The sequence below is a fragment of the Oncorhynchus tshawytscha genome, linkage group LG13 (assembly GCF_018296145.1).
Source record: "Oncorhynchus tshawytscha isolate Ot180627B linkage group LG13, Otsh_v2.0, whole genome shotgun sequence".
In the NCBI taxonomy this organism is placed as follows: domain Eukaryota; kingdom Metazoa; phylum Chordata; class Actinopteri; order Salmoniformes; family Salmonidae; genus Oncorhynchus; species Oncorhynchus tshawytscha.
The window spans coordinates 63,416,040-63,429,356 of NC_056441.1; the positions used below are offsets into that span (position 1 = coordinate 63,416,040).

At 42.5% G+C, this 13,317-nt stretch overlaps 2 protein-coding genes across 3 annotated transcripts in view; one reads left to right on the forward strand and one right to left on the reverse strand.

Annotated features, from left to right (window-relative positions):
* Positions 1-988, forward strand: part of LOC112246924 (Golgi SNAP receptor complex member 1) — a 47,473-nt gene extending 46,485 nt beyond the window's left edge. For both annotated transcript variants that reach the window (XM_024415538.2, XM_024415539.2), the window contains exon 9: positions 338-988. In XM_024415538.2, coding sequence (XP_024271306.1) covers positions 338-462 — 125 coding nt within the window. In that variant the 3' untranslated portion in view covers positions 463-988. The remainder of the gene's footprint in view (positions 1-337) is intronic.
* A 5,129-nt stretch (positions 989-6,117) lies between these two features.
* The window catches only part of LOC112246910 (trafficking regulator of GLUT4 1-like), a 30,774-nt gene continuing 23,574 nt past the window's right edge, over positions 6,118-13,317 (reverse strand). The window contains exons 2-3 of the mRNA XM_024415513.2: positions 9,808-9,934; positions 6,118-8,819 (exon numbers count right to left, since the gene is read on the reverse strand). Coding sequence (XP_024271281.1) covers positions 8,809-8,819; positions 9,808-9,934 — 138 coding nt within the window. The 3' untranslated portion in view covers positions 6,118-8,808. The remainder of the gene's footprint in view (positions 8,820-9,807; positions 9,935-13,317) is intronic.

The window sequence follows — 13,317 nt, forward strand, 5'->3', positions numbered from 1 at the left end:
TTAACGATTACGGCCAGAGGGGGTGTGGTATATGGCCAATATACCACAGCTAAGGGCTGTTCTTCTGTATGACACAACGCAGATACAGCCCTTAGCCGAGGTATATTGGCCATATACCACAAACCCCAAAGGTGCCTTATTGCTATTAGAAACTGTTTACCAAAGTAATTAGAGCAGTACAAATAAATGTTTTGTCATAAACTGTCTTATATTATGGATTTCAGCATTCAGGTCTCAAACTACCCAGTTTATAATTCCAATGTAATGATTTTCTGAACATACTTGTAATAAGAGGTGGTTGGCACTTGGTTCTGTTTCCCTTAACTTCCTCCTCCAGATCGTTTCCCAGCCATCAACAACCTCATCCAGCGAATCAACCTGCGGAAGAGGCGGGACTCCCTAATCCTGGGTGCAGTCATCGGCGTTTGCACCATCCTCCTGCTGCTCTACGCCTTCCACTGATGACGGACAGACCGGTCGAACAATCGTTACTCTGCGTTTGTAACACCGGAATCAGGACTCTGGAGAATGGGCCTGAGTGATTGGAGGCTACTGAGCAGACGGACAGATAGACCGACAACCTCTTGGCCCAATCGGTTAACAGGATTGATCAAAGCCATCATGGACTACCTGATTTGTATTTAGCAGTGAGGGAAGAAGGAGATGGGGAGATGGAGCAGCATCTTTTTGTTTAGTTTTTCTATCAAAAGTGAATGTGCTGTTCAACTCTGGTTAAGGGAACGGAGACCAAATGTACTAATATGACTAGATTTTAAAGAATTATATATAAAGAACACTTGCTTCAATGAGGAGTTAAAGGCTCTGAAGACAGATTGCGGATACGAAAGAGGGGGACTGTTTTGCTGTTAGTTTCTGAGGTGGATGGATTTTTAGTTGAATGGTCGTTTTTTTAGTGGCGGGAGATTCAGGAGGTTTATCATCATGGGCTGTACATTGTGCATTATTAATAAATTATTAATATACAGTATGTGATACGAGGCACTTAACATTTTATTTTTCAATATATTTTTGGGAACTTCGACATGTATTGAGAAATTATATTTTTCATTGAAGGCCATTGATTCAACTCTAGTGCTGCAAATACCATTATTCTGTTGTGCTGCATGGATGACTTCATAATCCCTGTAGTACTTTAAACAATGGCCCACATACAGGTGTATGGTTAAACCATAACTCTGACTTCTTTCATTACGTGTTTCCCTCAACTTACTTATTATGCCGCTTAGCAGACACCTATCCAAAGTAACTTGCTCTACAGTGAGTGCATGTATACATTTTTATAATCGAATCCACGACCTTGGCTGGTGCCACGCTCTCACCAACTGAGCCATACAAGTTTACTTGAAATCCAGAGATCTGTAAGATTGATCAGCATTCAGCCCTCTGTGATTCTTCATTATCAAGGACCTACTAAGTCCTACCTTGAGAGAAGTCAACAAACCTTAAGTCATACATTGATGTCAACTGGAAATCTGTGTTCAAACTTTTGTTCCAAACTGATTTTGAAAGTTATGATTCTGTTCTACCCTATATGCCCATTATCTTACAGAGCCTCAAACCTCTGTCTATTCCTCCTGCCTCATCCTGTTCTGCCTCCTGAAGAAGTTCTGGGCTGATTAATTTGTTATTTGACTAACATTTAACATCCCTAATATGAACGTTGATTTGAAAGATGCTACAGTTGGAAGGAGATTTTATTTTTTACTTGAAATTGTCAATGGCATTAGAAGTGGTTTTACAGTGGAAGAGGCTGCAGATGTTAAAGTAAACAAGGCAGCAGAATCTAGATTACTGTTTAATGGGGTACTCTGACAATCCGATGCGAGTCACCTCCACACTCCCTCAGACCTCTGTTTTGTAAAAAATATGCTTGCGTCTGCCTGCTTGTGAACGTGCGTACCTACGTACGTAAGTGCGCGTGTGTGCTGTGACAGCCACACTGCACAGGAGCTGTAACTGCAGTCTGCAGGGCTTCCCACCAGGACTCTACAGGAACCTGTCATCACTCCCATGTCACCTCGATAGCCACCTACCAGGTTTTAAATTAATTACCTTGTCTTTCTGTCTGTCACACCTGACATCTCACCATTTATCATCTGGTAACTAGACAAGGAAGTTTTAGTCACAAAGTTGATTACATTTTGAAGTTTGGTTTATTGGTATAGCTACATGAAGTGGAAATATCTAAAACCTTTCCAAGTACACCCATTTCCCCTTTCATAGATGTCACTGCCCACTTCATTCCTTTCATCCTTTATCTCTATGTTCAGGTTACTCTTCTCTGAGGGCAAATGGGGGACTGCATTTTGTCATCTGAGTGCAGTACTTCTATTGGTCTATAACTGGTTCAACAAACATCCATAAATTTAACACAGCTAGCCTACTCTGGTGCTACTGTGTATAGCTCCTGAATATTTCAGATCGTTTTGTCTGGTTTGAAGATCACTGGAGTAGAACTAAGTGTTGTGTACTTTCGCTGTGACTCATGTTTTTCCCAGAGGTAAAAATTCTGCTGATTCTAGCACAACACACAGGACGGAGTCCATAATAAAATTTGATTTGACTTGACACATGTCAAATACAGCAGGTGTAGACCTTACAGTGAAATGCTTACATATGAGCCCCTAACCAACAATGCAGTTTACAAAAAATATGAGTAAGAATAAGAAATTAAAAGCAACAAGTAATTAAAGAACAGCAATAAACAGCAATATACAGCGGGGGCACCGGTTTGTTCAGGTAATGGGTACATGTAGGTAGAATTATTAAAGTGACTAAGCATAGATGATAACAGCAGAGAGTAGCAGCAGTGTAAAAGTGTGTGGGGGGGGCAATGCAAATAGTCTGGGTAGCCATTTGATTAGATGTTCAGCAGTCTTATGGTTTGGGGGTAGAAGCTGTTTAGAAGCCTCTTGGACCTAGACTTGGCGCTCCGGTACCGCTTGCCGTGCGGTAGCAGAGAGAACAGTCCATGACTAGGGTGGCTGGAGTCTTTGACAATTTTTAGAGCCTTCCTCTGACACTGCCTGGTATAGAAGTCCTGAATGGCAGAAAGCTTGGCCCCAGTGATGTACTGGGCCAAACGCACTATCCTTTAGTGCCTTGAGGTCAGAGGCCGAGCAGTTGCCTTACCAGGCAGTGATGCAACCAGCCAGGATGCTCTCGATGGTGCAGCTGTAGAACCTTTTGATGATCTGAGAACCCATGCCAAATCTTTTCAGTCTCCTGAGGGGGAATAGGTTTTGTCTTGGGTACGACTGTCTTGGTGTGCTTGGACCATGTTAGTTTGTTGGGGATGTGGACACCAAGGAACTTTAAGCTCTCAACCTGCTCCACTACAGCCCCGTTGATGGGAATTGGGGGTGCTCAGTCCTTTTTCCTGTAGTCCAAAATCATCTCCTTTGTCTTGATCAGTTGGAGGATCCAGTTGCAGATGGAGGTGTTTAGTCCCAGGGTCCTTAGCTTATTGATGAGCTTTGAGGACACTATGGTGTTGAACGCTGAGCTGTAGTCAATGAATAGCATTCTCACATAGGTGTTGCAGGTGGGAAAGGGCAGTGTGGAGTGCAATAGAGATTGCATCTGTGGATCTTTTAGGGCGGTATGCAAATTGGAATGGGTCTAGGGTTTCTGGGATAATGGTGTTGATGTGAGCCATGACCAGCCTTTCAAGGCAGTTCATGGCTACAGACTTGAGTGCTACAGGTCGGTCGTCATTTAGGCAGGTTACCTTAGTATTCTTGGGCACAGGGACTATGGTGGTCTGCTTAAAACATGTATTACAGGGAGAGGTTGAAAATGTCACTGAAAACACTTGCCAGTTGGTCAGCGCATGCTCACAGTACACGTCCTGGTAATCTGTCTGGCTTTGTGAATGTTGACCTGTTTTAAGGTCTTACTCGCATCGGCTGTGAAGAGCGGGATCACAGTCTTACGCATGCATGTTTCAGTGTTATTTGCCTCAAAGCGAGCATAGAAGTAGTTTAGCTCGTCTGGTAGGTTCGTGTCACTGGTCAGCTCTCGGCTGTGCTTCTCTTTGTAGTCTGTAATGGTTGGCCAGCCTTGCCACATCCTTCGAGCGTCAAAGCCGGTGTAGTACAATTCGATCTTAGTCCTGTATTGACACTTTGCCTGTGATGAATCGTCGGAGGGCATCGTGGGATTTCTTATCTTTCGGGTTAGAGTCCCGCTACTTGAAAGTGGCAGGTCTAGCCTATAGCCCAGTGCGGATTTTGTGTGTAATCCATGGCTTCTGATTGGGGTGTGTACGTACAGTCACTGTGGGGACGACGTCATCGATGCACTTATTGATGAAGCCAATGACTGATGTGGTGTACTTCTCAATGCCATCGGTGGAATCGAGGAACATATTCTAATCTGTGCTAGCAAAACAGTCCTGTAGCTTAGCATCTGCTTCGTCTGACCACTTTTTTAAATTGATAGTCACTGGTGCTTCCTACTTATTATTTAATTATGGTCAGATTTTCCAAATAGAGGACGACGGAGAGCTTTGTACGCGTCTCTGTGTGTGGAGTAAAGGTGGTCCAGAGTAAAGGTCCCCCCCCCCCTCTGGTTGTACATTTATCATGCTGATAAATTTGGTAAGACAGATTTAAGTTTCCCTGCATTAAAGTCCCCGGCCACTAGGAGTGTCGCCTCTGGGTGAGCGTTTTCCTGTTTGCTTATGGCAGAATACAGCTCATTCAGTGCTGTCTTAGTGTCAGCATCAGTGTGTGGTGGTATGTAGACAGCTACGAAAAATACAGATGATAAACTCTCTAGGTAGATAGTGTCATCTACAGCTTATCATGAGATACTCTACCTCAGGCGAGCAAAACCTCAAGACTTCCTTAGATATCGTGCACCAGCTGTTATTTACAAAAACACATAGTCCGCCTACCCTTGTCTTACCAGACGCCGCTGTTCTGTCCTGCTGATACAGCGTATAACCAGCCAGCTGTATGTTGTCATCGTTCACCCACGACTCCGTGAAGCACAAGATATTACAGTTTTAAATGTCCCATTGGTAGTTTAATCTTCCACGTAGGTCATCGTTTTTTTTTTCTCCCAACGATTGCAAGTTTGCTAGCAGAATGAAAGTAGGGGTTTATTCGATCGCCTACGAATTCTCCGAAGGCAGCCCGCCCTCTGGACCCTTTTTCTCCATCTTCTCTTCACAAACGATGATGATCTGGGCCTGTTCCCCGGGAAGCAGTACATCATTCTCGTCGGACTCGCTAAAGGAAAAAAAGGATTCTGCCAGTCCGTGGTGAGTAATCGCAGTTCTGATACGCAGAAGTTATTTTTGGTCAGAAGACGCTAGCAGCAACTATGTACAAAATAAGTCAAAGATGTTACGAACAAAAAACACAATTGGTTAGGGATACGTAAAACATCAGCCTTGTTCTCCGGGTCCATTTTGTCAGAATGGCGTATAGAACCACAAAGAAGTAAATGTGGCATCACAAAAACAATGGCTTTTTGAGAGAAAAAAGCAAACATTTTGTGTACCTTTTTAAGTTCACATGACTTGCGAGGCTCAGTGTATTTATTCATCCCCGTCTGAAGTTTTTCAGTGCAGCAGGACATACCAAGGGGCTTTGCTGTAGGTAGAGAGACCCGGTCTTATTGTTTAATAAAAAGTTGATTCTGTGTAGTCGTTTGTTTGTGCTGACTGCGTTTTTGGATTTGAGAGTACTGGAGGTGTCTGTGTCGGTGCATGTTTGTAAGCCCGGTGTTGTGAGTGTTTGAGTATTCTGTTATCTTGTGTGTGTGTGTGTGTGTGAGGGAAAAAAGGAGTGCGGTAGTGAAAGGGTGTGTGTGTGTTAACATGAGGGTTTAGCTCTACACCTTTCTCTGTTCCAGACAGGGACATGGACTTTGATCATTATGTCAGTGGAGCTGCTGCTGCAGCTTTACCCCAGATGCCACTTCAAAGGCAGGTTGTCTGACCCCTCACTCTCCTTCTCACACACTACTCAGCAGTTTTCCCCTTAGACCATTCCTCTGTCATACACTGTCCTTCAACACACAAACAAGCACACACGCATCCATCAAAGCCAAACCAACCAACATAAATCAGTCCAACTCATCATAGACCATGCATGGTAACGTTTATTCCAGACATGCAGAAAGTTCACAACAGAGCTGGAAACCAGCATATGCTATCCAAAAGGGGGAAAAATCTGGACATTAAAAAAATAGACATGATTTTGAAAGTCACTGTTTTACTGACACAGAACAACACGTATGCATCTCGCAGCAGAAAGACGGTCAGAGAATGTGATAGAACAGTGAGGAAGGTGAGTGGGAACTATTTCATGTGATAGACAAATTACCATAAAAATGTGTCTTATTAAGTTGAATTTTGTGTCTTCAATGGCAGACTGAGTCACTGAATTTCCCCTACTGGATTGGGTTCTCTCTCGCTCGCTCTCTGCCATTTGCACTTACTGTATGACATAGAGCAGCCATCTACTTTGTCCCCAAAGTCAGGTTTCTAAAAGCACTTTAGGAGTGTGTGAGAAGTTTCCAGACTGAGGTGTGCCTGTTGCCCAAAGACGAGCATTAGAGCTCTTTAGACAGGGATGTCTCTTCAGCCCATCTGTCTAGTGAAGCACGCTGTGGCTACAGTAGCTTCCTACTGTGCAATGTGACTTGTATAACCAAAAGGGCAGCAAGTTTTATCATACCCATAGATGTACTGTAGTTCAGTGCCTTTAAACATCATGACCATGTTGAGTCATTCAACAGCTGTGGTCCTATTTCTATTTGTTTCTAGAAATTCAGTACAGATACCAAAAAATGTAACATATTGTCAAGACTTCAGGTATTAAATGCTGTGACTTTCTGATTAGAAATGGTTTGTCAATGCTCACTTTGGGTTGGATCTGGAGTGATCTAGTGCTTTGCATTCTTAGACAGGGGCATTATTGGAGGGGGTTCAGCAAGGAATGAACCAATAGGTGTTCATAGTTTGAATCCTCGAAAGGAGATCTCAAATGTTATGATGACCTATTTCACCAATTACAGGTTCTTTATCAATCATTTTAGATCTCTTTGAAGATTGTAAATTCAGGCCAAATAAATGCAATCAAATCATTATCATATAATTCTCTCTTTGGTCTCATTTGTGCAGCTAACACCTACATAAGCTCTTGATAATACAAGCAGTGGAATCAAGAACCATTGGCCAACTTAAAGTATTGAAAACTAATTGGAGTTCAGGAGAATGTTATGAGTAGTAATAAAAACATGAATATAAGTCCAAACAAGGGTGTTATGAAGGTTTTATAAGAGGTGTCATGACCTTGTAGTAAACATCTGAAGTGTGGTTGAATCTGAACACTGACTTATTCCAGATGGCATAGTGGCACATTTGAATACAGACAGATTGGTGTGTTACAGTACATGTACAGAGAGAACTGCTGCTAATCAATCAAACCTCAAAACAATGTTCCTTTAACATTACAGCAGGTCCTTACAGTGGCATCCAAAAACCTGGGTACTGTTTAGTCCTAAGCATGCCTATATAATATTGCATATATATATATATATTCTTCATATAAATACATGTCATACTGATACAGCAGGGTGGCAATAGGTTAAGGATTTATATTGGTCTCTGTCATACTACAAAATGCATTCAGTCAAACAAGCTATGTTAACAGTCCCAGGTAATGAGACAAGGTACTGGAGTAGGGTGGGTTGTATTTTGGAGTGGAGCTATGGGGTCAGTGGGTAAGGGGAGAGTGATTGACTGTTCTGACAAATTGCATATCCTCAGACTTATGCCCATGCTCTGGCATGGATGTTTGGAGAGGGGTTGGAGAGATGGGGAGGGTAGGCATGCACATTGATATAGTCAGACCCCTCCCACAGCAAGGCAGGGGAAGGGGGGCGGGGGTATTCTGTTTCTGTGGAGTCCACAGTCAACCCACACGGGGCTGAAACACTCAAATTATGTACAACTCAAGTCTCTAAGCACCTGGCATGTTTGATCCCAAAGTAAAAACACAAGACAAACAAATATGAATTCACAAACAAAATGAAAAAGTTTGGCTATCTACAGTCAAGTGGTCTTTTTTTTTGTAAAAAAAACTACAAAATAAACAACATAAATTCAAAAACATCTCTGAATTGTGTTCCTTGGTCAAATATTACATTCTTCGGCAACCTATACCAGGAGGCAGCCATCTTAACTCACAGCTCAGCCCAACATACATTTTATAAAAGTTGTGTAAATGGATATATTCATCTATATATATTTATATATCTGTATAGTTGTATATGCTTTCAATCCAGGAGGTCAGGTCAACCAAGTATATTTTCAGATTATTATTCAACTGTCTTGATGTTTGTAGTCCAAAGCTTGGAGTTCATTTTCAAGGTCTCCTTCCATTCTTGATACAGAAAAGCTTATCACTTCATTCCTCTGTTCATCCCTCTCTCCTTAATTTTAAGAGTATTTTTTTTTACTCCACAGAGAGTCGAATGAGAGTAGTGAGTTCCTCAAACCATAAGTCAACCGTCCCATGTTCTTTTAAAATACACTTTTTATATGAAGGATTTTATTTTTCTTCATCAAGCAAATGTTAGTGGAATCTAATGCATGCATATCTGGATCTTTTGTGTTGCATTCATTTGCTACTGTATTTCCTATTCTTTAAACTTCTTAATTGTTTGCCTTATTTTTAATCTCCGAATCAACGGAATTGATTTTTTTCCCCATGCAGCATCCTCTGCTTGGCTTGCAGCAGTGCTCTTGTTTCATGGTCTATACACTGGTCACTTGGTTACTGTTAGGGAAGAGAGAGGGGGGAAGGGGAGAGAGAAAGGTTAAGGGTTGAGTCATTCCTACAGTATGGCAGACTGGTCTGTAGCTGAAACAGCAGGAGGGTTACTCTCCTTGCCACACAGCCAGCCTGCTATAGCTGCAGTCTTTAATCACTCCACACAGAGCTCAGAATTTTGCTGAGATGACACACACACACTATCCAGTCATCAATGTGATTGATGACAGACTGGTTTATGTATGTTAAAATATTACTTTGGAATTGTTATGCAGTATGCGTGCTTATGCACTGCAGCGGTGTGTGTGTGTGTGTGCTTATGCACTGCAGCGGTGTGTGTGTGTGTGTGTGCTTATGCACTGCAGCGGTGTGTGTGTGTGCTTATGCACTGCAGCGGTGTGTGTGTGCTTATGCACTGCAGCGGTGTGTGTGTGTGTGTGTGCTTATGCACTGCAGCGGTGTGTGTGTGTGTGCTTATGCACTGCAGCGGTGTGTGTGTGTGTGTGTGCTTATGCACTGCAGCGTGTGTGTGTGTGTGTGTGTGTGCTTATGCACTGCAGCGGTGTGTGTGTGTGTGTGTGTGCTTATGCACTGCAGCGGTGTGTGTGTGTGTGCTTATGCACTGCAGCGGTGTGTGTGTGTGCTTATGCACTGCAGCGGTGTGTGTGTGTGCTTATGCACTGCAGCGGTGTGTGTGTGTGTTTATGCACTGCAGCGGTGTGTGTGTGTGTGTGCTTATGCACTGCAGCGGTGTGTGTGTGTGTGCTTATGCACTGCAGCGGTGTGTGTGTGCTTATGCACTGCAGCGGTGTGTGTGTGCTTATGCACTGCAGTGGTGTGTGTGTGCTTATGCACTGCAGCGGTGTGTGTGTGTGTGCGTGCTTATGCACTGCAGCGGTGTGTGTGTGTGCATGTGCTTATGCACTGCAGCGGTGTGTGTGTGTGCATGTGCTTATGCACTGCAGCGGTGTGTGTGTGTGTGTGCATTACTTACCAGAGACCGTTACACAGACGACTATGGTGAGTATACCCAGGATTATGGAAACGACACTGAGGAGGCGAGCCAGTTTACCCAGTCTCTTAGCTCCGTCCATGTCACCCGACTGCAGGCTGTTTCTGGACTAGAGAGGAGAGGAGACACAACACCAGGTGTATTTACACCCTCACAGAGACAGTCATGACACAATTTGAGTATTTACATTTTGGTCATTTAGCAGACAATCCTATTCAGAGCGACTTACAGTCAGAATTATAATCAAGTTGTGAGTGAACTTGAACTCAAATCTTGAACTATGATATCATTTGTCTCATGTATCTTGTAGTCTGATGTCTTATTTCCTGTCTGTATGACTTCTGCTCTTGTTGGACAAATGAATCTTACAACAACTGAAACACTTAAATCCATACAGGGATTCACTGGAACATGGTTTAACTGCAATTTACAGCTTTAAACTTTTTCTGAAACATACTTGGACATGATTGAATTTGGACGTTTCTCTCAGTCTCTAAGTGTTTCACTGTGAAATTTATCACCTGCTAGTCCATCAATCCACAGAGAAATTGCTTTAAAAGCAATTTAACACGAACACTAACTGAGAGATTTCCTACAGCTCGACAGAATTTGGGACCATATCATTGCAGACCTGTAATTTATTTACCCTTTTGCCAGGTACTTTATTGAACATTTTACGATAACGACTTGACCAAGAGATTATTCTTGATGTACAAAGTATTTCCAATATTTAAAAATTACAGTTAGGCCTATTCATTGATTGACAAACTTTGATAAAGGTTAAATTAAATCAAAAATGTGAAGTCTGCAGAGCCTATAGGTTATTAGTTGAAGTTGATGAATAGTATAGTGTGGGCCTTACTGTAAATCACAAGCCAGCTTTATACAGTACTATACAGTGCATTCGGAAAGTTACATTACAGCCTTGTTCTAAAATAGATTAAATTGTTAGTTTTTTCAAATCAATCTACACGCAATACCCCATAATGACGAAGTAAAAACAGATTTTTGAGAAGGTAAAAAAAATATCTTAAATATCACATTTCCGTAAGTATTCAGCACCTTTGGCAGCAATTACAGCCTTGAGTCTTCTTGGGTACGATGCTACAAGCTTGGCACACCTGTATTTGGGGAGTTTCTTCCATTATTCTCTGCAGATCCTCTCAAGCTATGTCAGGTTGGATGGGGAGCGTTGCTGCACAGCTATTTTTAAGTCTCTCTAGACTATGTTTGAATGGGTTCAAATCCGGGCTCTGGCTGGATCACTTAAAGAGAATCAGAGACTTGTCCCGAAACCACTCCTGCGTTGTCTTGGCTGTGTGTTTAGGGTCGTTGTCCTGTTGGAAGGTGAACCTTCGCCCCAGTCTGAGGTCCTGAGCACTCTGGAGCAGGTTTTCATCAAGGATCTCTCTGTACTTTACTCCGTTCATCTTTCCCTTGATCCTGACTAGTCTCCCAATCCCTGCAGCTGAAAAACATTCCCACAGCATGATGCTGTCACCACCATGATTCACCGTAGGGATGGTGCCAGATTTCCTCCAGACGTGACTCTTGGCATTCAGGACAAAGAGTTCAATCTTGGTTCCGTCAGACCAGAGAATCTTGTTTCTCATGGGCTGAGAGTCCTTTAGGTGCCTTTTGGCAAACTCCAAGCGGGCTGTCATGTGTCTTTTACTGAGGAGTGGCTTCTGTCTGACCACTCTACCATAAAGGCCTGATTGGTGGAGTGCTGCAGAGATGGTTGTCCTTCTGGAAGGTTCTCCCATCTCCACAGAGGAATTCTGGAGCTCTGTCAGTGTGACCATCTGGTTCTTGGTCACCTCCCTGACCAAGGCCATTCTCCACCGACTGCTCAGTTTGTCCGGGCTCAGTTTTGATACCCTTCCCCAGATCTGTGCCTCGACACAATCCTGTCTCGTAGCTATTCCTTCGACCTCATGGCTTGGTTATTGCTCTGACATGTCCAATCAATTTAATTTATCACAGGTGGACTTCAATCAACTTGTAGAAACATCTCAAGGATGATCAATGGAAATAGGATGCACATGAGCAAAATATTTTGTCTCATAGCCAAGGGTCTGAAAGCTTAAGGTATTTCTGTTTATTTTGAATACATTTGCAAACATTACTGAACTTATTTTAGCTTTGTCATTGTGGCGTATTATGTGTAGATTGATACATTTTTAAATACATTTAATTACCCAGGCTTCCCTAGAACTTCCCCATCTATCTAAACACTTTCTTCCCCATCTCCTAGATAAGTCGTTAATTCTTCTCTTTGGATGATCGTGACTAGTAGAAATCCCATAGTTGAGACCTGATTCGCTGCCCTCCTGACTGACCAAGAGACACAAAAGACAACTAACCTCTGATGTCACCAGGTTGCAATTACCCAGGTTTCCCTAGTACACCACATTTTCCCATTAACCCCTCACTGTTTCCACGGATGACAGATCTCTACTCAACAGGCATCTCCTCGACACTCAGTGACCAACCTCAGCCTCTTAGACTGGGTTAGAGTGGTGTATTATCTGCTTCTGTCATCACCACATCCAACAGCTTATAAACCTAAATCTAACCAATCATCTCAAACATGATATAGGAAAACAACAAAATGCTAACTGCAGGTATACTATTTCAGCATGAAACAAAAGTACTTCAAGAAGCATGTGGTTGCTGTCCATGGTGCTGGAATGGCCTCTATGAGGGTCTATGTTTTCATTTATATTAAAGTCAGATCGGTTTAACCACATAATGGAGGAATGAAAGGACACCGTTTCAAAGTATTCTAACTGGGGGGAAATTACATAGCTGAATTCAATTCGTTTTTATTAAACCATGATGTCTGAGTAGATGACTGGGGGCTCTGCTACAATGGTGATCTCACTTCTAGACTCTTTCTTCCCCATCTCCTTGATAATACTGATAATGCTTGATGTTAGAGCAGCGACTAGCTATGCTTAATGCTGTGTGCGTAGCGGCAGCCTCATTAAAATTCAGAACTCGGGGTGATAGCTATGTTTAAGAGCGGGCAGGGAGGAATACAAATCATAATCTTAAACAGAACACTGTCGAACACTGTTGTTATTTGATCTTCTGATGCTGTATGTCTTCATCAGGACTGATCCGGCACAGAACCCTTCAAATGAACCCATTCTTTCTGTTTCGCCCAGTGATACTATATTTACTGTCTGGTACAGTAACAGAGTCTACTGTTTCAATATGCTCTGTGGTATGAGTAACAAAACTGCAATGGTTGACTAATACATCAAAAAGGCATATACACAACAGTATATGTGCAAATCGCACAGCCCAAATATCAATGTATAATATATATATAGGTAACTGCCAAAATAAATGAAACACAAACAAAAACGTTCTTAATTGGGCATTGGGTCACCAGGATCTGCCAGAACAGCTTCAATGCTCCTTGGAATAGAACTGGAACTCTATTGGAGGGATGCAACACCATTCTTCCACAAGAAATTCCAT